We start from the raw sequence: 19,736 nt of genomic DNA, 5'->3' as shown, positions 1-19,736 counted from the left end.
CCCCAGATGGAGGGAGATTATCAGTGTCTTGTATCTCTTCCATTTTCTAATAATTGCTCCAACAGTTGATTTCTTCACACAAAGCTATTACCGATTGCAGATTCAGTCTTCCTGGTGCAGGGCTACAATTTAGTTTCCCACGTCCTTTGACAGCTCTTTGGTCTCGGCCATAGTGGAGTTTGGAGTGTGACTGTTTGAGGTTGTGGACAGGTGTCTTTTATACTGATAACCAGTTAAAACAGGTGTCTTTTATACTGATAACCAGTTAAAACTGGTGTCTTTTATAACTGATGACCAGTTAAAACTGGTGTCTTTTATACTGATGACCAGTTAAAACTGGTGTCTTTTATACTGATGACCAGTTAAAACAGGTGTCTTTTATACTGATGACCAGTTAAAACTGGTGTCTTTTATACTGATGACCAGTTAAAACAGGTGACATTAATACAGGTAACGAGTGGAGGACAGAGGAGCCTCTTAAAGAAGAAGTTACAGGTCTGTGAAAGACAGAAATCTTGCTTGTTTGTAGGTGACCAAATACTTATTTTACAGAGGAATTTACCAATTCATTCAGTAAAATCCTACAATGTGATTTCCTAGATTCTTCCGCCCCCCCCCCATTCTGTCTCCCATAGTTGAAGTTACCTATGATGTAAATTACAGGCCTCTCTCATCTGTTTAAGTGGGAGAACTTGCACAATTGGTGTCTGACTAAATACTTTTTTGCCCCAGTGTATAACTGAACTATACTTGGTTGAACCGCTCTGTTTAACTGGGCTGCATGTGAAGGTCTGCTAATGCGTGTAATACCAAGAAACTGAAACACTTTGTGGGTTATTTTATTTGAAAAAATGTAAAGACTGTAGAAAGAAACTGATCAGAGGGAACACAATTTAAAAAAAAAAAAAAAAAAAAATCAATCCTAACGTCTATTATTCCTGCTTGAGAGAGGAACTCAGAGCTGACTGAGTGCACGAACAGAGTGGATAAACAACAAGAAGCACCGGTGCGGTGCGCAGGTGTGCAGGGTGTGCAGGGTGACACCGGTGAACCCCCCCCCCCCAGACATACAGCAGGGAGCCGGAGGACGAAGAGGACGAAGAACAGGAGGAGAAAATACAGAAGCAGCAAGCGAGGCGCGATGAGGAAGTGAACAAATTGATAAAATTTCCACCGTTAACACATTAAAAAAAAAAAAAAAAACTAAAAAAACCCAGCATGCTCCGGGTGTCCCCCCCCCCCAGGGTGGTTTCATCGGTGCCTGCTCCTGTCCTTGTCCTTGGACCTCCGGGGGGACCGGCTCCGGCTCCGGCTCCGGGCCTCTTTGCCGTGTTTGCCCCGGGACCTGCCGTGTTTGCTGTCCCGGTCCCCGGGACCGTGACGTGGAGCGGGAGCGCTGGCGGCCCGTTCTCTTGTCACGTCGGCCCTCGTCACCGTCCTGGAGACACGAGGAAAGGTTGGTGATGGAGAAACACAGCAGGAAGACCCCCCACGGGGGCCCGTCTGGACCTGAAGACGGAGGATCTCCCGTTTGAGCGGAGCAGCAGCAGGACGGGCCCTCCCTGGTGGAGCTGGCTCTTAAGACTATAAAACCATTAAAGCCTGATTTAAGGTTCTGCGTTAAACCAGCCGTTGCCGTGACGCCGTCGTGAACCCTTTGGACTTCTCCGTCACTCCATTTCTCCACGGTGCAACACCCCCCCAGAGCGCTAGTTGATACTTTGTTTAGCTTCCGGCTTTTCCGGTCACAGTGAATCAAAGAGATTAGGACTATCTCTATTGTGAAACTATTGTGAAAAAAACCAATAACGCAAAAAAAAAAAAAAAAAAAAAAAAAAAAAAACACACACACACGAGGGAAGAGCGCTGAAAGTTCACGACTGCTTCACCAACCGGAACTGGAAATGTGTTGCTACCAAGCAAACCAATCACAGCCCTCTCGGTCTGTGTTGGGTCTGCGTCGCCGCGACACGTAGTTACATGTTTACGGAGGTGCACGTCAGGCTACGGAGGGCTTCCCGCGTAGCCGCGTACCCTACGGCGTAGGTTTAACGCAGAACCATAATTCAGCCATAACCAGGCCAATAAATGTAATTTAATTTACATACATTTATTATTATTTAATAATAATATTTACCACCTTGCAAGCTTTACCGTATGAAGATCCTGGTTAGCTCTTTATGTACATGATGCTCTCAGAATAAACCAGGAACCTTCATCAGGTCTGGGAATGTCAACCTGTTGCAAACATCTAGCAACTGCATTATCCTCGATAACAGTACAGAATATTCCAGTAAACCCTCAAACACTTATTTTAAATAATTTATCCACAATCCACAATGGATTTTGCTTGCTGATCTAACAGCAGCAAAAAAGATAAAGATAATTGCAGTAAGAAGGAAACCACCACACACGCTTAACATCTCCCATTGGTATTTGACTTTTCTTGATATTATCTATCTGGAAATATCTACAGCCCCAATCCAGAATGCAAAACAACTAAATATTCTATTTTGGCATATTATTATGTTTTGCCTGTTTTATTTTGTCCTTTAAAAAAAAAAAAGAATTGTTCTTGTTGTATTATCTTTTTTTTCCCGTTTTCCTTATTATTAATTATTAATTGTGTTCATCGAATGCTTAGGCCCGAGGGTTGGGTTTGGAAGGGGGTGAAAATATGTGTATAATGTTTGTTTGACATCATTGTGGATGCCACCGTTTATAATAAAAAAAATTTGATCACAAAAAAAACAGGCCTATAAATGAAGCACCAGGAATGATGCTCGTATTACAAACAAGATCAATTCAGACTTCCTGGAGAATCATCCAAGAGGAAGTTAAGTCAGTGAGTGCGTTTACATGGGAAGTTTAATTCCTCTTTAATTCAGAATTAAATCTGATTTAAAATGAGTAAAAATTTCCATGTAAACACCTAATTCCGAATGAAAATGGCCATTCCGAATTAAACTTAATTCCGAAGTAAGTGGCTGGTTTATTCTGATTTTAAATCTGAATAGAAAAATTCCGCGATCATGTTTACACTCATTCTTCTTTAAATTAATCCCGGTCTTTCTTTCTGCTCGTTCCCTCGCCCGTCTGTCTCCATGATCTTATATTCCACTGGGCTTGTTTTCCTAACAAAGTTTCCAGATGCAGCAGCAGTAAACGCTGGTCAAGAGCAGAGACCATTTATTTAATAAATAGAAATCATTAAAAGAACACATGGAAACAGGAAACATAAACATTGTGAGCTTTTCAAAGTTGTAGCGGCTAAGTTAGTTTTTCTTCCGGTAGTTTAACTTCCGTTCCTCCCCCTATCCAATCAGAACCTTCCCAACCCCCAGACCTGGAGAGGAATTGGAGAAAGACGATCAAACGTGTTTTCCATGTAAACCTCAATTACTATTTCCACGTAAACTCGAAGGAAAATAGTTTAATTGGGAATAATTAATTCTGAATTAAAAAACACCATGTAACCGTGGAGGTGAACCCTCCTCCCGGACAAGGTTCTGGTAACCGACGGCAGCACGAGAAGAGAGACAGAAAAGCTCCAGGAAGTTACCTTGTGCTTCTTCTTCCTGCCGTCCTCGTCGTCTGAATGATGGTGGTGCTTCTTCTTGTGTTTCTTCTCGGAGTGCCGGTGGCTCGCCGTCTCGTCCTCGTCCTCCATCAGCAGCTCGTACTTGGAGCTTTGGGGAAAGTTAAGGACAACTCGGGGACATTGGGAAAGGCAGTTCTGTTAGCTCTCAAAGTTTTACACGGATGACTGATATCCATCCATCACATTACATAAGCAGCAATATTAAAATAATAAAAGGCTTGCAATATTTCAGTTGATTTGTAATGAATCCAGAATGTATGACATTTTTGTTTTTTTTAAATTGCATTACAGAAAATAAAGAACTTTATCACAATATTCTAATTTTCTGAGACAGTCCTGTATATTTCTCGCTAGAAATGTAATCAAAACGCATTTTTATGCAGAAACCAACTCAAATTATTGATTTTATTCACTAAAAATTTGAAATGCCCGCCATTTTTTGTTTGATTCAGTCTGCAAATGATGACGTAAAGCATTCTGGGAATTTTCTCTAGCCCTCGGTCGGCGAGTCAGCATCTGAAATCCCTCGCTCTGAAGGACTAGATTCAGACACACTAGCCCTCGTTATGCCCACTACCCCTACATGCAAAGAGAAATTGGGACACCACTACCCTCACGGGAACGTGCAAAATTTAGGGGTAGGACTGAAAAGTAGGACTAGGGGGGGATTGGGACTGGACCTATAGTCTCTCCAGCGTGCCCTGGGTCTTCCCCGGGGTCTCCTCCCAGAGGGAACACCTCCCTAGGGAGGAGGGACATGCCTGGAACACCTCCCTAGGGAGGAGGGACATGCCTGGAACACCTCCCTAGGGAGGAGGGACATGCCTGGAACACCTCCCTAGGGAGGAGGGACATGCCTGGAACACCTCCCTAGGGAGGAGGGACATGCCTGGAACACCTCCCTAGGGAGGAGGGACATGCCTGGAACACCTCCCTAGGGAGGTGGGACATGCCTGGAACACCTCCCTAGGGAGGAGGGACATGCCTGGAACACCTCCCTAGGGAGGCGTCCAGGAGGATCCGGTAGAGATGCCCAAGCCACCTCAGCTGACTCCTCTCAATGTGAAGGAGCAGCGACTCCACTCCGAGCTCCTCCCGGGTGACCGGACTCCTCACCCTATCTCTAAGGGAGCGTCCAGCCACCCTGCGGAGTAAACTCATCTCTAAGGGAGCGTCCAGCCACCCTGCGGAGGAAACTCATCTCTAAGGGAGCGTCCAGCCACCCTGCGGAGGAAACTCAACTCTAAGGGAGGAAACTCATCTCTAAGGGAGCGTCCAGCCACCCTGTGGAGGAAACTCATCTCTAAGGGAGCGTCCAGCCACCCTGCGGAGTAAACTCATCTCTAAGGGAGCGTCCAGCCACCCTGCGGAGGAAACTCATCTCTAAGGGAGCGTCCAGCCACCCTGCGGAGGAAACTCATCTCTAAGGGAGCGTCCAGCCACCCTGCGGAGGAAACTCAACTCTAAGGGAGGAAACTCATCTCTAAGGGAGCGTCCAGCCACCCTGTGGAGGAAACTCATCTCTAAGGGAGCGTCCAGCCACCCTGCGGAGGAAACTCATCTCTAAGGGAGCGTCCAGCCACCCTGTGGAGGAAACTCATCTCGGCCGCTTGTATCCACGATCTCGTCCTTTCGGTCACTACCTAAAATTCATGACCATAGGTGAGGGTAGGGGCGTAGATTGACCGGTAAATCGAGAGCTTCGCCTTTCGACTCAGCTCCCTCTTTACCACGACGGTCCAGTACATCGACCGCATAACTGCGGACGCTGCATCGATCCGTCTGTCAATCTCCCGCTCCATCGTTCCCTCACTCGTGAACAAGATCCCGAGATACTTGAACTCCTCCACCTGAGGCAGGACTTCTCCACCCAACCGGAGAAGGCATGCCACCCTTTCCCGGTGGAGAACCATGGCCTCGGTCTTGGAGGTGCTGATTCTCATCCCTGCCGCGTCGCACTCGGCCTCAAACCGCCCCAGCACATGCTGAAGGTCCCGGTCCGATGAAGTCAACAGGACAACATCATCCGCAAAAAGCAGAGATGAAATCCTGAGGTTCCCAAACCGGATCCCCTCCGGCCCCTGGCTGCGCCTAGAAATCCTGTCCATAAAAATTATGAACAGGACCGGTGACAAAGGGCAGCCCTGCCGGAGTCCAACATGCACCGGGAACAAGTCTGATCTACTGCCGGCAATGAGAACCAGACTCCTGCTTCGATCATACAGAGACCGGACAGCCCTTAGTAGAGGGCCCCGGACTCCATACTCACTCAGCGGATGACTGACAAAGATGCTAAAAACACAGCAAACAAGAGGGCGGACCTGCTGATGGTCTTTCTCGTCCCCTACGTGGGACGTCAAACACACAACTGGCCACGTGCAGCTCTGCAGACGTGGAAGTAATGGCGCTTTTCCACTAGTACCTACTCAGCCCGACTCAACTTGCCCTCGTTTCTTTTCAACACCCAGATCAGAAGTAGGAGGTTGGAGTGAAGCTGCTGTGACGTATTTGATTGTGTGATCTAAACGAAGAAGACAACAACACTAAAGATGTAGAACCTGGAGGAGATGATAGATGTGCTGCTGGATCTGTGGCTTGTGTTTGATATCAAGTTAAAAAATGAGAGTGAGAGAAGCTTCAAGTGACGAGGATTTTTTTTTAATTTTGTCTGTGCTGCTGAAAGTCAGCTGGAGCCGTGAGCAGCTATGAAGAGACAGAGCTCCTGGTAGATCTGGTCGTTCCTTATCTCCGTCTAGATCCCTTTTTAATTCTCTCCTCAGCACCAGGTTTATGAACATCTGACCCTCAGAGTTGGATCAGAAACAGACTTTTGCGCTTTTTCTCTGATTTCCTCCTCCTGACTCAGACGTCTGACTCCAACCCCCCGACCAATCGGTGGTCTGTAGTGTGATGATGTCAGATGCAGCCGACTCAGCCGCTTAGAACCTCGGAAGAATAGATACAGAAAAGTATCTACTCGTATCTACATGTTAGACCCCTGGTGGAGAAGAACCAAACCGAGGTGAGTCAGGCTGAGTAGGTTCTAGTGGAAAAGCTCCATTATATTGGGGCCGATACGGTGTAGCCCACACGGAGCCTGGAGGATACGCTTGCTTGGGCTTCACTTGGTCCTTCAGGGCCAGTTTGGAGCGGCTCTCCAGGTCCTTCTCGTAGGCTTTGAAGTCGTCCTTCGTGTACTTCCCACCTGAGCCGCGGAGAAAGAGAAGACGGTGAGGGAGGAACCGGACCCCGTCGGACCGGAGGTGAACGAGGGATGAACTCCACGCCACCTTTTCCTTTCCATTTGATCTTTGCCACCGACTGGCTGAAGTCCACGTGGATGCGGCGGTCGTCGATGAGCACGTTGTCCATTTTGAAGAAGGCCTTCTCACAGTCTTCTTCCTGTGGAGACCAAAGGTGGGAAACGTGAAAACACCGACCGAACCCGGTCTATGTCGATGACATCACATCCTGTACGACATGCATCACACAGATTGATCTGGTGATGAGCACCTGAACTGCAGGTCCAGACCCTAGTGGTCTGTAGAGGACCTGCAGGTCTGGATCTGGACCCTAGTGGTCTGTAGAGGACCTGCAGGTCTGGATCCAGACCCTAGTGGTCTGTAGAGGACCTGCAGGTCTGGTCTGGACCCTAGTGGTCCGTAGAGGACCTGCAGGTCTGGATATGGACTCTAGTGGTCTGTAGAGGACCTGCAGGTCTGGATCTGGACCCTAGTGGTCTGTAGAGGACCTGCAGGTCTGGATCTGGACCCTAGTGGTCTGTAGAGGACCTGCAGGTCTGGATCTGGACTCTAGTGGTCTGTAGAGGACCTGCAGGTCTGGATCTGGACCCTAGTGGTCAGTAGAGGACCTGCAGGTCTGGATCTGGACTCTAGTGGTCTGTAGAGGACCTGCAGGTCTGGATCTGGACCCTAGTGGTCTGTAGAGGACCTGCAGGTCTGGATCTGGACCCTAGTGGTCTGTAGAGGACCTGCAGGTCTGGATCTGGACCCTAGTGGTCTGTAGAGGACCTGCAGGTCTGGATCCAGACCCTAGTGGTCTGTAGAGGACCTGTAGGTCTGGATCTGGACCCTAGTGGTCTGTAGAGGACCTGCAGGTCTGGATCTGGACCCTAGTGGTCTGTAGAGGACCTGCAGGTCTGGATCTGGACCCTAGTGGTCTGTAGAGGACCTGCAGGTCTGGATCTGGACCCTGGTGGTCTGTAGAGGACCTGCAGGTCTGGATCTGGACCCTGGTGGTCTGTAGAGGACCTGCAGGTCTGGATCTGGACTCTAGTGGTCTGTAGAGGAACTGCAGGTCTGGATCTGGACCCTAGTGGTCTGTAGAGGACCTGCAGGTCTGGATCTGGACCCTGGTGGTCTGTAGAGGACCTGCAGGTCTGTATCTGGACCCTAGTGGTCTGTAGAGGACCTGCAGGTCTGGATCTGGACCCTGGTGGTCAGTAGAGGACCTGCAGGTCTGGATCTGGACCCTAGTGGTCTGTAGAGGAACTGCAGGTCTGGATCTGGACCCTAGTGGTCTGTAGAGGACCTGCAGGTCTGGATCTGGATCCTAGTGGTCTGTAGAGGACCTGCAGGTCTGGATCTGGACCCTAGTGGTCTGTAGAGGACCTGCAGGTCTGGATCCAGACCCTAGTGGTCTGTAGAGGACCTGCAGGTTCTCCTATCTGTTCCACGAAGGTGAGATAGCCACGATGTGTTAATAGGGTTGATAAAAAGGAACATTTTTATTGTTGGGAAAAGAAAACCATGAAGGGATTCTGGACTCTGGAGTCTGGAACGCGGAGCAGAATCCTCAAATATGGTGCTGACGGATAAAGACCAGTCGCTCATATTATTACGTTTCTGTTGCTGGCAGTACTCGAGTTGTAAAAAATAAATCAGGGGGGGATGGTGGATTTGATCATATGGGGACAGATCATTTGTGCTGATTACAAATAATATAATATATTACAAATAATAACAGCTGCAGAAATACTGCAGGAATGACATAGCAGCAGTTAAATGCAGCCTTCTGTAAGCTTTAAATATCCACTGGGCTTACATCAAATACATCAAAACACAACAATAAAAAACACTTTTCTGAACTTATCAATATGACTCTGTCCTTCACAGGATAAGTAACATGGATCACTGCAAAAACTCACAATCTTAACAAGAATATTTGTCTTATTTCTAGTTAAAATGTCTTATTTTAGTAAAAAAAAATCTCATTACACTTAAAACAAGACTCATCACTGGAAAAAACAACAATTTTCACCGGTTTCAAGTAGATTTTCACTTAAAATAAGTAGAAAAATCTGCCAGTGGAACAAGATTGTTTTGCTTGTAATGAGAAGATAAATCTTGTCCCACTGGCAGATTTTTCTACTTATTTCAAGTGAAAATTTACTTGAAACAGGAGAAAATTGTCAAATAAGTTATTTTTCTGGTGATGACTCTAAATGTTGAAATAGCAGTAAAACCACATTCATTGATGAAATGACATAAGGGATGGAAAGGAGGGATGGCAGTTTTACAGGGGGGATGATTTGGACCGTTTTTATTTCAGGGGGGGATGCCATCCCCCCTCAACTCCAGTACTTGTTGTTGGTGAATAAATAAATGTGTGAGCAGCTGCTGGACTCCTACAGCGTCCCACCACTCAGCATCCCTGCCAGCTCCTGGTGCGGCGGTGCAGCATCCCACCGTACGGAGACTCACCTTCTCAAACTCGATGAAGGCGTAGCAGAGGGAGTCCCCGCTCTTCCAGTCCCGGATGATCTCACAGCTGGAACAGGGACGGGACAGGGACAGAGCACACATTAGGCCCATTTTTAAATCCTTACACTGGCTACCTGGTAGTTTTCGTGTGGATTTTAAAGTTCTTTTATTAGTTTATAAAGCGCTACATGGGTTTGCACCAGAGTATATTTCAGAGACGTTTTTATTCTATGAACCAGGAAGGAACTCAGATCCTCTGGCTCTTCCTTTCTAGCTGTTCCAGAGTAGAACTAAAACATTTGGTGATGCTGCTTTTAGCCACTAATGCTCCAAAACTGTGGAACAGCCGGAGGACCTGAGAGGAGCTGGAAATGTGGACATTTTTAAACGTAGACTAAAAACTCATCTCTTTGGTCTGGCTTTTATGTAGCATCACATTTTGTAGTTTTTATTCTGTTTAACATTTTTTAGAGGTATTTGTTTTATTTATTTATCTATTTCTTGTAATGTTTTTATTATTATATTTTATTGTTGTGGACTGATTATTTTTTAGCCTTAATCCTTGAACTTTTATCATTATTTCATTTTAATTAACTATATTGTATGTCAGTGTGCATTGGTCTCCCAGTTTTTATTTTTCAGTCAAAATGTCAAAGCACTTTGTACTTCATGTACCTGGATGAAAGGTGCTATACAGGACTGTCTCAGAATAAGAATAATAAGAATAAGAAATCCTTTAATAGTCCCCCAGAGGGGAAATTTCCAGATTACACCAGCAAAGTGGATAGTGCAAAACACAAGAGGCATCAATATCACACAATAATAATAATAATAATAGAAAAACACTATAAACAGAAACAGAAAATTAGAATATTGTGATAAAGTTCTTTATTTTCTGTAATGCAATTAAAAAAACAAAAATGTCATACATTCTGGATTCATTACAAATCAACTGAAATATTGCAAGCCTTTTATTATTTTAATATTGCTGATTATGGTTTACAGTTTAAGATTAAGATTCCCAGGATATAAACTGTAAACCATGATCAGCAATATTAAAATAATAAAAGGCTTGCAATATTTCAGTTGATTTGTAATGAATCCAGAATGTATGACATTTTTGCATTACAGAAAATAAAGGACTTTATCACAATATTCTAATTTTCTGAGACAGTCCTGTACAAATAAGATGTGATTGATTGATTGATCTGCCAGCTCTGGCCGTGGCAGCGCAGCGTGGAGCGGCCGGTCCACCTCACCTCTGGATGCTCCCGAAGCGGGAGAAGATGATCTCCAGGTCCTCGTCTGTGGTCACCGGGTTCAGCTTGCACACAAACAGCACGTTCTCGGGGGGCTTGACGTCTGCGTCGGGGAGGTCTCCCACCTGGGAGGGGGGGGACACGGAGCTGTGGACGCCGCTCCGTCTCCGGCGGGGGACGGAGCGGAGCGGGGACTCACCATCTCCAGCAGGATGGCCTGGGTCTTGGCCTCCTTCTCCTTCAGCCGCTCCTCCAGCTCCTCGGCCGCCTTCCCCTCGCCGTCGTCGATGGCTTCGTCTGCCCCGATGCGGCCGCTCTGCAGCAGGGACACCAACAGGAGCTTTATTCACAACATTTTGACTTTTTTCTTGAAATTGATTTTCAACATTAATCGCAACATTTCGACTTTTTTCTCAAAGTGCACAATGAAAAAAAATCTTGCCCTCTCAAATATTTTTTCTCCTGCATGGACCTTATACTCTTCCGTTTATATTCGGGCCAATACGGAAAATGGGAAACTCAAATTTTTTCTCGACATTTGGACTTTTTGTGCATAATGAAAAAAAAAGTCCTCTAAAATATGATTTTTATTTTTCTCCTGCCTGGCCCTGATACTCATCCAAAAATATACGACGGTGTTTTTTGCATTGAAATAAGGCTGAAAAAGTGGGGGTCGTCTTACATTCGGGGTCTAGACATTATACCTTCACAACGCTAGATGGCGCCAGATATCTTTAAAGCGAATGCTGAACTTGACTCCCCCGGCCAAATGTCCTGGGGGGCCGGTGTCCCCGGGTCCTGGGGTCCTGACCCAGGTCCCAGGTTGTTAGCGGCTCGTCCCCCAGGTCTGCACCAGCGGCTTGTATCAGGGTGTGTTGGGAGACATCTCAAACGCAGGACACCGGACCTCAACACCAGAACCCCCCCCCTCCTCCCCGGGGCCCCAGGGGACACAAGTTCAGGTCCAGTTCAAGCAGTGCTGCTCGTCTGGTTAGACGTCTGCATCCCTCTCAGACTCACATCCAGCTGCTCTCTGGTCGGCTCCGGGGATCGATCCGGTACCGGCAGGTCCGGCGGGTCGTCAAACGGGTCATCCAGGATCACTGTGTGGTTTATCCTGGAAAATAAATGGGGAAAAAAAAAAAAAAAAAAATCTTTTGATGAGAAAATGAAAACCATTTTCCACCTGGTGTTAAATGACGACACCGGAGCTTCGGTCAGAACCACAGGAGACCCCCCCCCCCTCGCTGGACCAGGAAGTCCAAGCTTTTAGACCTCAAATCTGGACTTCTGTCTGAAAGCACTGGTAAGTAAGTAAAGTTTATTTATATAGCACCTATCACAGTGAAGGAAGAAAAAATAAGTTTTGTGTCCTGAAATGTCCTGAATTCCCAAAACAGTCATATCAGCTATGCACCTGCTGTTCATTGACAAATGTAACTGTGAGAGAGGCGCTTGTTCACATGGGAAGCTCAGTCCCGTGTGAACCAAGACTTAGCGCGAGAACTGGCAGGCGGGGGTTGAAGGGGCAACCCCCTCCGCGAGATGTCGTATAAAGACGGAGACAGCCGGAAGTCGGGTCGGAGTCAGCTGCGGGTCTAGTGCACGGACGCCCAGCGGGTTTATGGCTGCTCTGCCAGGACTGTCCGGCTCTCCAGTCCTTTGTGTGTCGAGGTAAGAGTTAGCAAGGCCTAGCCCCTGTGTAATTGTTTGTTGCTCTGCCATTTGCGGGGGATAACCTGACACAGTTGTCCTAGCAAAGGGCAGTTGTGTGTGAGTCTTTTTATGTGCACTGCTTGCTAATAAATGTATTCATTATAGCAGAAGCGAGTGTGTGTGTGTGTGATTCATTTTTGCGCAGCCGACCACTCTAGAACCCTAAGTGAGATTTCTCCCAAAACACACAGACAAAATTTTGGACTTGCTGCAGACGAGCCAGTTCCTTCTTGTTTAAACAAGAAAACAAACCGTTGCAGTCGTCCAAACAAAACGACACAAAAGCAGGAATAATTAGCTCCAGATCATTTTTGGAAACAACTGTTCTTAGTTTGGAGATATTTCTTAAATGGAAAAAATGGTGCAATGTTTCTGGTCCATCAAAATGAGCGAGCAACGACAGACGGCGGCGCCAGAAAAGTCCCGCTGGCGTCCCGCTGCTGCTCTCATCACTTATGTTTAAGTTATATTTCTCCAAAAGTCGTATTGTTCCTTTACTACAGCTGCGAGCTGCGAGCTACGGAAGATTATTAAGGCCAGGCAGGAGAAAAATAAAAATAATATTTTAGAGGAGGAAGATTTTTTTTTCATTATGCACTTAGAGAAAAAAGTCGAAATGATGAGAAAAAAGTCGACATTGATTTGAAACACATATCACACATATGCAGTTGCATAACTTCAGAAAACGTACCCTTAACGTTCCACTCCAAGGATGTAAGTTAGTTAGTTAGTTACGGCTGCTGCTGCAGAGCTGTCAGTCGCTCTGCTAACTGGATTTGATGGGCCAGGAGACATTTACACTTTACTCACGAAATTGTATTTCAACTTTATTTTCGACATTTTGACTTTTTTCTCGAAGTGCACAATAAAAAAAAAAATCTTCCCCTCTCCAATATTTTTTCTCCTGCATGGCTCTAATACTCTTCTGTAGCGAGCAGAGTTGGTCCACCGTTTCCCCCCCCGACTCACCTGATGTCCTGAAACGGGACAAAATCCTCGTCCACAAAGGTCTCGTTGATCTTGGTCAGCACGTCCATGCCCTCCGTCACCTCCCCGAACACCGTGTGGACTCCGTCCAGATAGTCCAGGTTCTCCCCTGTCGTGATGAGGAACTACAACCCCCCCGTTAGATCACACACTGCCCGTGTCTGTCCAGAACCGGTCCAGAACCGGTCCAGAACCGGTCCAGAACCGGTCCAGAACCTGTCCAGAACCTGTCCAGAACCTGTCTGAGTCCACCCACCTGAGACCCATGCTGAGCGTTGCCATTGTTCACCATGGAAACCGTCCCCTTCTTCCTGTGCTTGATGCGCGGCGCTTTCTCCACATCGAAGAAGCGCGCCTGGTCTCCGTACAGTTTACTGAACAGCAGAAGAAGAGAAACGTTTGCAACCTTTCCAACCTTTCCTGGGAAGGAGAAATGAAAGCAAAGCAGAGGAGAAGCGACTGACCAGTAGACGGATTCTCCTCCGCGGCCGCTGCCGGTGGGATCTCCGGTCTGGACGATGAAGTCTCTCTGAAAAGCAGACCAACATGGACACAGATGGTACGGGTTGAAGAGGAACCGAAGAGTTGGGGGGGGCAGATCTCTGCGTTATACTGAGAACTCGACATTTAGGGGTCAGGGAGCAAGTACGGCTCCAAGTACACGTCCCTGATCTCATCTGCAGCTGACTAACCAGGAACATGGAAACCTCCTCAAGCTCCAATCAAGAGTCCAATAAGACTTTGGTGATCTCTGATTGGCTGCACGACAGCAGACTGGCAGGACACGATAAAGAGTGACATTGTTTTCGTCCCTTGTTGCCATTCAGACTGCAGTGTTGTGCATGAACGAGTTCAAATGAACACATTCATTTCTGTGAGAACGTTGAACTGAACGCAACATGTTTGCAAATAAAGAACTTGAACGTGAACTTGTTCATTCTGCAGATCATGAACTGGAATTTGAACTGTTCAGATTATGTGAGTTTCAGCTTCACTGTTTAGGTCCAATTATTACGGAATACATTTCACCAGCGGCCGGCGCAAACATTTCAAATACTCGATGAGACGACGACTTCACACTATATTACCCACAATGCAGTGCACACTAGCATAGCAACGGGCACCAGCTCCATGGCAACGGTGGCCCGAGCCCGGTGCAGTCTTTACATGACCAGTGAAGAGAGAGACGTTGCAGACGCAGCGTCAGCGAGACGTCACATGATGATGCTGCTCATCACTATCTGCAGGAATTTTACACATCGTCTCCCAAAGAGTCCGAAGGTAAAAATCTAACTTATGTCCACCTGCGCTGAGAAAACAAGTCCCAACTTCTACCTCGTCAACTTCTAATTGTAAACGTCATGTGGAGTTAAAGCATCCGTCCATTGTGAGAAAATATCTGCAAGTCCTTGACAATCAAAAAAGTCATCAGGAAACACTCAGAAGACCAACAGCCCCGAACGACCCCAGTCGTACTTCTCACCTAAAAATATTGAAAATGGTGAACTATGAACGTGAACTATTCATTTTAAAACCATGTGAATTCAACTTTGAACTAGTTCATGGGAAGTATGAACTTGAACAACACTGTCAGAATGGATGGGCTCTGTCAATAGCCAATCTAGAGAGAAGCTCAGGAGAAACGGGTCAGAAACGGGCTCTACCAGGACCAGCTAAAGCAGCAAGTTTATAGTGGGTGTGTGAATGATCAATAATCAGTATTATTGGCAGCAATAGAGGGCCCCAAAATCTAATTTTTGCTGAGGGCCCCATAGAGGCTTGGGCCGGCCCTGCTCGGCACACATGTCAGCGACAGCTCTGGAGGCTTTGGGGAAACAGAGAGTTCATGGCCTGTCTCTTATGATTAAGAGCCAATGGGGCCCGGAAACGTCTCTGAGCTCTTGGGCCCTCGTTTGGTGAGACATATTCACTCTGTGGAAACTCTGGACAATATGATTGACGATAACAGGTGTTCTGTCAATCCAAGCTACCTGTCCAGAACTGCTACTTTGTGGTTCTGCACACAGTCAATTTTAAAAGTTTTATTGCCAAGCCCATGATTTCTTGCATCCCTTCAGTTCACGCTGCTGTTAACGATAAGTATATTTTATACGGCCCCCTGAGGTGATTAGTATCTTACCTGAATGCATTAGGTGACGGGAGCATTATTTGATAGGACGTTACTGGACTATCAAATGATGCTACCCCTGAAATATTGATTTAAAATGGATAATATGGGGTGTTGAGTATTTGATCCTTCAAAATACACTCCCCATGGCATGAATTGCATTACACTTTGTGAACATTATATGATAAAGAGAAAAAAAAAAAAAATTCTATTCCTTTATTTGATATTCATTCAGTCATTGGCCTTTATTTAACCAGGCAGGTCATTAATAACATTCTTATTTACAATGACGGCCTGACAAGAGACAAGGACCACTTGGGGGAAGAGGAAGTGGTTTAGGGAGTAAAACACAGTACAATTGTAGCTCTACAAAAGGTAGAAAACCTTTAGAGAGCATTTTTTTGATAGGGTAGCAAAAATGGACAGAACACCGGCCCGGAAGCAGCTCCAGTGGGAAACAAGAGCAGGCGTGTCTGTGTCTACCTGTGTTTACTATCCATACACTTGGGCAAAACAGAATCCATCCTCTTTGGGTCAATTCCTAAACTCAGCAAGGTTGATAACTTCATAATCGAAGTGGGTGACAATGTTATCACAAACAAAACTGAAATCACCTATCTGGGCTGCATCCTAGAAGCAAATCTCTCCAGTGAAAAAATGACTGCTAGGGTAGTCAAAAAAGTCAACCAACGAACCCGATTCTTGTATAGGATCGCCCCTCTCGTTGGTAGAGTATGGAGCTAGAACAGTCTCATAATTCACAAATGCACAGGACAAGTTTTACAAATGCACAGACCGATTTGCAAATGCAGAGGACAAGTTTTACAAATGCACAGACCGATTTACAAATGCACACACAGTTTCACACGTGCACAGAACAATTCACACGTGCGTAGGACAAGATATACAAATGTATTTTTGATGCGCACACAAATATAACCTGATTTACAAATGTTTTTTTGTCTGTGAGCTGCGCTGGATTTGTGTGTGACTTTTGAGACTCCCTTGACGTGACTAGATCCACAAATGTGTTTTTTTTTAACACGGAAGGATCTGCAACCAATCAGATTAAAGGGGCGGATACACCTGCTGTTTGAACTGCGTTCGCTTAGAAAAGTGATTAATATTTGGAGTTGGTGGAGTAAAGATAAAAATAAACATCAACAGGAGAAGGAGATAAAAGATAAATAAACAGGATGGAAAGGAGATCATTGTTTTGCTTTTCATGTGATCCCGCAAGAAAACAGCGCGATCAGAGATGGTTTGTCGGGCTGATCAACCAGAGCCGTCGGGACTGGAGAGCTCTTAGTCCTGCCGATGCAGCAACTGATGATGAAACAGCGGAGATATTTATGTATTTGCTCCGTTTGGTTTCACGACGTATTACATGGGATTGTCCCGCTGATTCAGCTCAGAACTAGACAGACAGCAGAGCTGCTGCGCTACCTGACGGGGACGAGCTGCAGCGGCAGGTGGAGCAGCACGCACATGTCAGGAGATTAATTTACCGAAATATCTGGAGTAAAGTTGGTATCAGTCGACTGATAACCGAAGAACCTCTGTATCCAGCTCAGATGTTTGATGATCGGTGGACTAAACCCCGACCAGCATCATCACGGCTGCATCTTCCCATGAGCATGACTCTATCTGCACCGGGAATGTGTTGATCTGCCACCGCTGTTTTGACACATGTTTGTCTCTGTGTGGTGGCAATGTCACATCATGAATGTGAGGATAACAGCTGCTTGTTTCAGACCTCCACGTCTGGTCACTGTGGTCAGCTGGTGTCTGACCGGGACCAGCGTCACGAGCCTGTTGACCAACGAGTCAACAGGCTCGTTCTCCTGAAAGACACCTGTAGTTCAAATACAGAAATATCTCCGCTGTTTTTCATCATTGCTGCATCGGCAGGACTAAGAGCTCTCCTGACGGCTCTGGTTGATCAGCCCGACAAACCATCTCTGATCGCGCTGTTTTCTTGCGGGATCACATGAAAAGCAGAACAATGATCTCCTTTCCATCCTGTTTATTTATCTTTTATCTCATGTTGATGTTTATTTTTATCTTTACTCCACCAATTCCAAATATTAATCACTTTTCTAAGCGAACGCAGTTCAAACAGCAGGTGTATCCGCCCCTTTAATCTGATTGGTTGCAGATCCTTCCGTGTTAAAAAAAACACATTTGTGGATCTAGTCACGTCAAGGGAGTCTCAAAACTCACACACAAATCCAGCGCAGCTCACAGACAAAAAAACATTTGTAAATCAGGTTATATTTGTGTGTGCATCAAAAACACATTTGTATATCTTGTCCTACGCACGTGTGAATTGTTCTGTGCACGTGTGAAACTGTGTGTGCATTTGTAAATCGGTCTGTGCATTTGTAAAACTTGTCCTGTGCATGTGTGAAACGGTGTGTGTATTTGCAAATCGGTCTGTGCATTTGTAAAACTTGTCCTGTGCACAGTTCTGACTGTTCTAGCTCCATAGTAGAGACACACTGAAGATTTTGGCAAGGGCACTCATTCAACCTCACTTTGATTATGGAGGTCATGTCTGGTACCGTGACGCCTCTAAGGCTCTGAAAACCAAGCGCCAGACAGCTCAAAACAAACTGATAAAGCTTCTGCTCAATCTTCCATCTCGGGCTCACCTAACAGCAAACCATATGCTCAGCGTGGGATGGCTCCATGTAGTCGACAGAGTACAGTTTCTTGCACTGATTTTGGTGTACAAGATACATTACACCTCCAAAATACCCTTGTACTTGTCTAAATACTTTCAAAATGTAAAAGATGTTCACCACCATAACACTAGAGGCAGCTCCACAAATCACTTTCAGCCCAGGGTAAACTCCAAGAAAGGTTCAAATTCGTTTGCATCCTATACTACCAACATGTGGAATTCCTTACAGACAGCCATAAAAGAGAGCAAATCCCTAATCTCCTTCAAGTCTGCCCTAAAAAGCACCTACAGGAGGCTGCTACTGTAACTGGGAATAATCAAAGCCTCTACTGCACATCCCGCTGTTCCTTCTGATTATTGATTCTTGTTTTTGTTTTTTTGTTTTGTTTTCTGCTTTTGTTTTGTATTACCTAGCTTATTCTATTTGTCTCATCACCTTTTTAGTCTTTCTTGGTGCAAAATAACAGTAATTCCCCCTTTTTTTTTTTTTTTTTTTTTTACAATCTTCCCTACAAAGTACTGCTTCTTACCTGTATGTCATTCAATGTTATATGAGTTAAAAAAAAAAAGGTCTCCAATGTAAACAAGTGTAATGCTTTCTTGGAATAATGCCTTTTAGTTGACTTGACTCTGTATCAGCGAATCTGTACTGTCATGTACCTCATCCTATGCAACTCTCCTAATAAATTATTCAATCAATCAAAAAACCTGTTTACCTGGACATTGTGGATGAGGCAGTAGTTGTAGTACTTTATCTTGCACAATTTCAGAAAGTTGAGACAAGCTGCAAAAGAGCACAAGTGAGCGGTTAGCAGCGTGGACATAGCGTTAAAACAGGTATTTAAACCTCACCTGGTACAGATTTAATTGAAAAATAAACCAATTTAACTGGTAAATATGCAAATAATCAACAAACGTGGGAACCGCATCAGCTAGTCCTACCACCCTGGACACCAGCTCGCCGCTGACCGGCTCAGATTTACACGCCTTGAAAGAAGGGAGAACTATTATGACCCAAACGGCGACGTTTTCTTACTTTTCGGCCTCTCTTCTGTGAATAAATCAATCACAACATCCCCCAGCGTCGTCTCCAGCAGCACCGCCATGCTCGCGTCCAGGTCTCGCGAGAAGTGCGTGATGCTGCGTGCGCCTGCGCAGTGTGCTCGCCTGCTCGTTTGTTATTAGTGTTGTTTTTTTTAGTGTTGCAACATATTTGCAAATAAAGAACTTGAACCTGAACTTGTTCATTCTGCAGATCACGAACTGGAACTTGAACTGTTCAGATTATGTGAGTTGAAGCTTCACTGTTTACGACCAGTTATTACGGAATAATCCTCCTTCTCATTTCACCGGCGCGCACACTACAGTACCCACAATGCAGCGCACACAAGCATAACAACGGGCACCATCTCCATGGCAACGGCGGCCCGAGCACGGTGCAGTCTTTACATGACCAGTGAAGAGAGAGACGTCAGGTGATGCTCCGCTTATCATTATCTGCGGGAATTTTACACATCGTCTCCCAAAGAGTCCGACGGTAAAAATGTAACTTATGTCCACCTTGAAACGGCGTCGTCTCCAGCACAGCACCGCCATGCTCGCGTCCAGGTCTCGCGAGAAGTGCGTCGTCTCCAGC

At 45.9% G+C, this 19,736-nt stretch overlaps 1 protein-coding gene across 1 annotated transcript; it reads right to left on the bottom strand.

Annotated features, from left to right (window-relative positions):
- Nucleotides 1–1,104: 1,104 nt before the first annotated feature.
- On the bottom strand, nucleotides 1,105–19,391 carry ppil4 (peptidylprolyl isomerase (cyclophilin)-like 4). The gene is given in 14 exon segments (XM_061746887.1): nucleotides 1,105–1,369; nucleotides 1,371–1,438; nucleotides 3,563–3,689; nucleotides 6,710–6,806; nucleotides 6,892–7,003; nucleotides 9,325–9,391; nucleotides 10,584–10,708; nucleotides 10,783–10,899; nucleotides 11,604–11,700; nucleotides 13,269–13,411; nucleotides 13,543–13,660; nucleotides 13,751–13,815; nucleotides 18,817–18,884; nucleotides 19,137–19,391. Coding segments are annotated over 14 exon segments (1,392 nt in total). The 5' UTR covers nucleotides 19,207–19,391; the 3' UTR covers nucleotides 1,105–1,251.
- Between the last annotated feature and the right edge of the window lie 345 nt (nucleotides 19,392–19,736).

The sequence above is a fragment of the Cololabis saira genome, chromosome 18, assembly GCF_033807715.1.
Source record: "Cololabis saira isolate AMF1-May2022 chromosome 18, fColSai1.1, whole genome shotgun sequence".
In the NCBI taxonomy this organism is placed as follows: Eukaryota; Metazoa; Chordata; class Actinopteri; order Beloniformes; family Belonidae; genus Cololabis; species Cololabis saira.
Note: the sequence above shows the minus strand (reverse complement) of the source record. Positions and strands in the feature narration are given on the sequence as shown.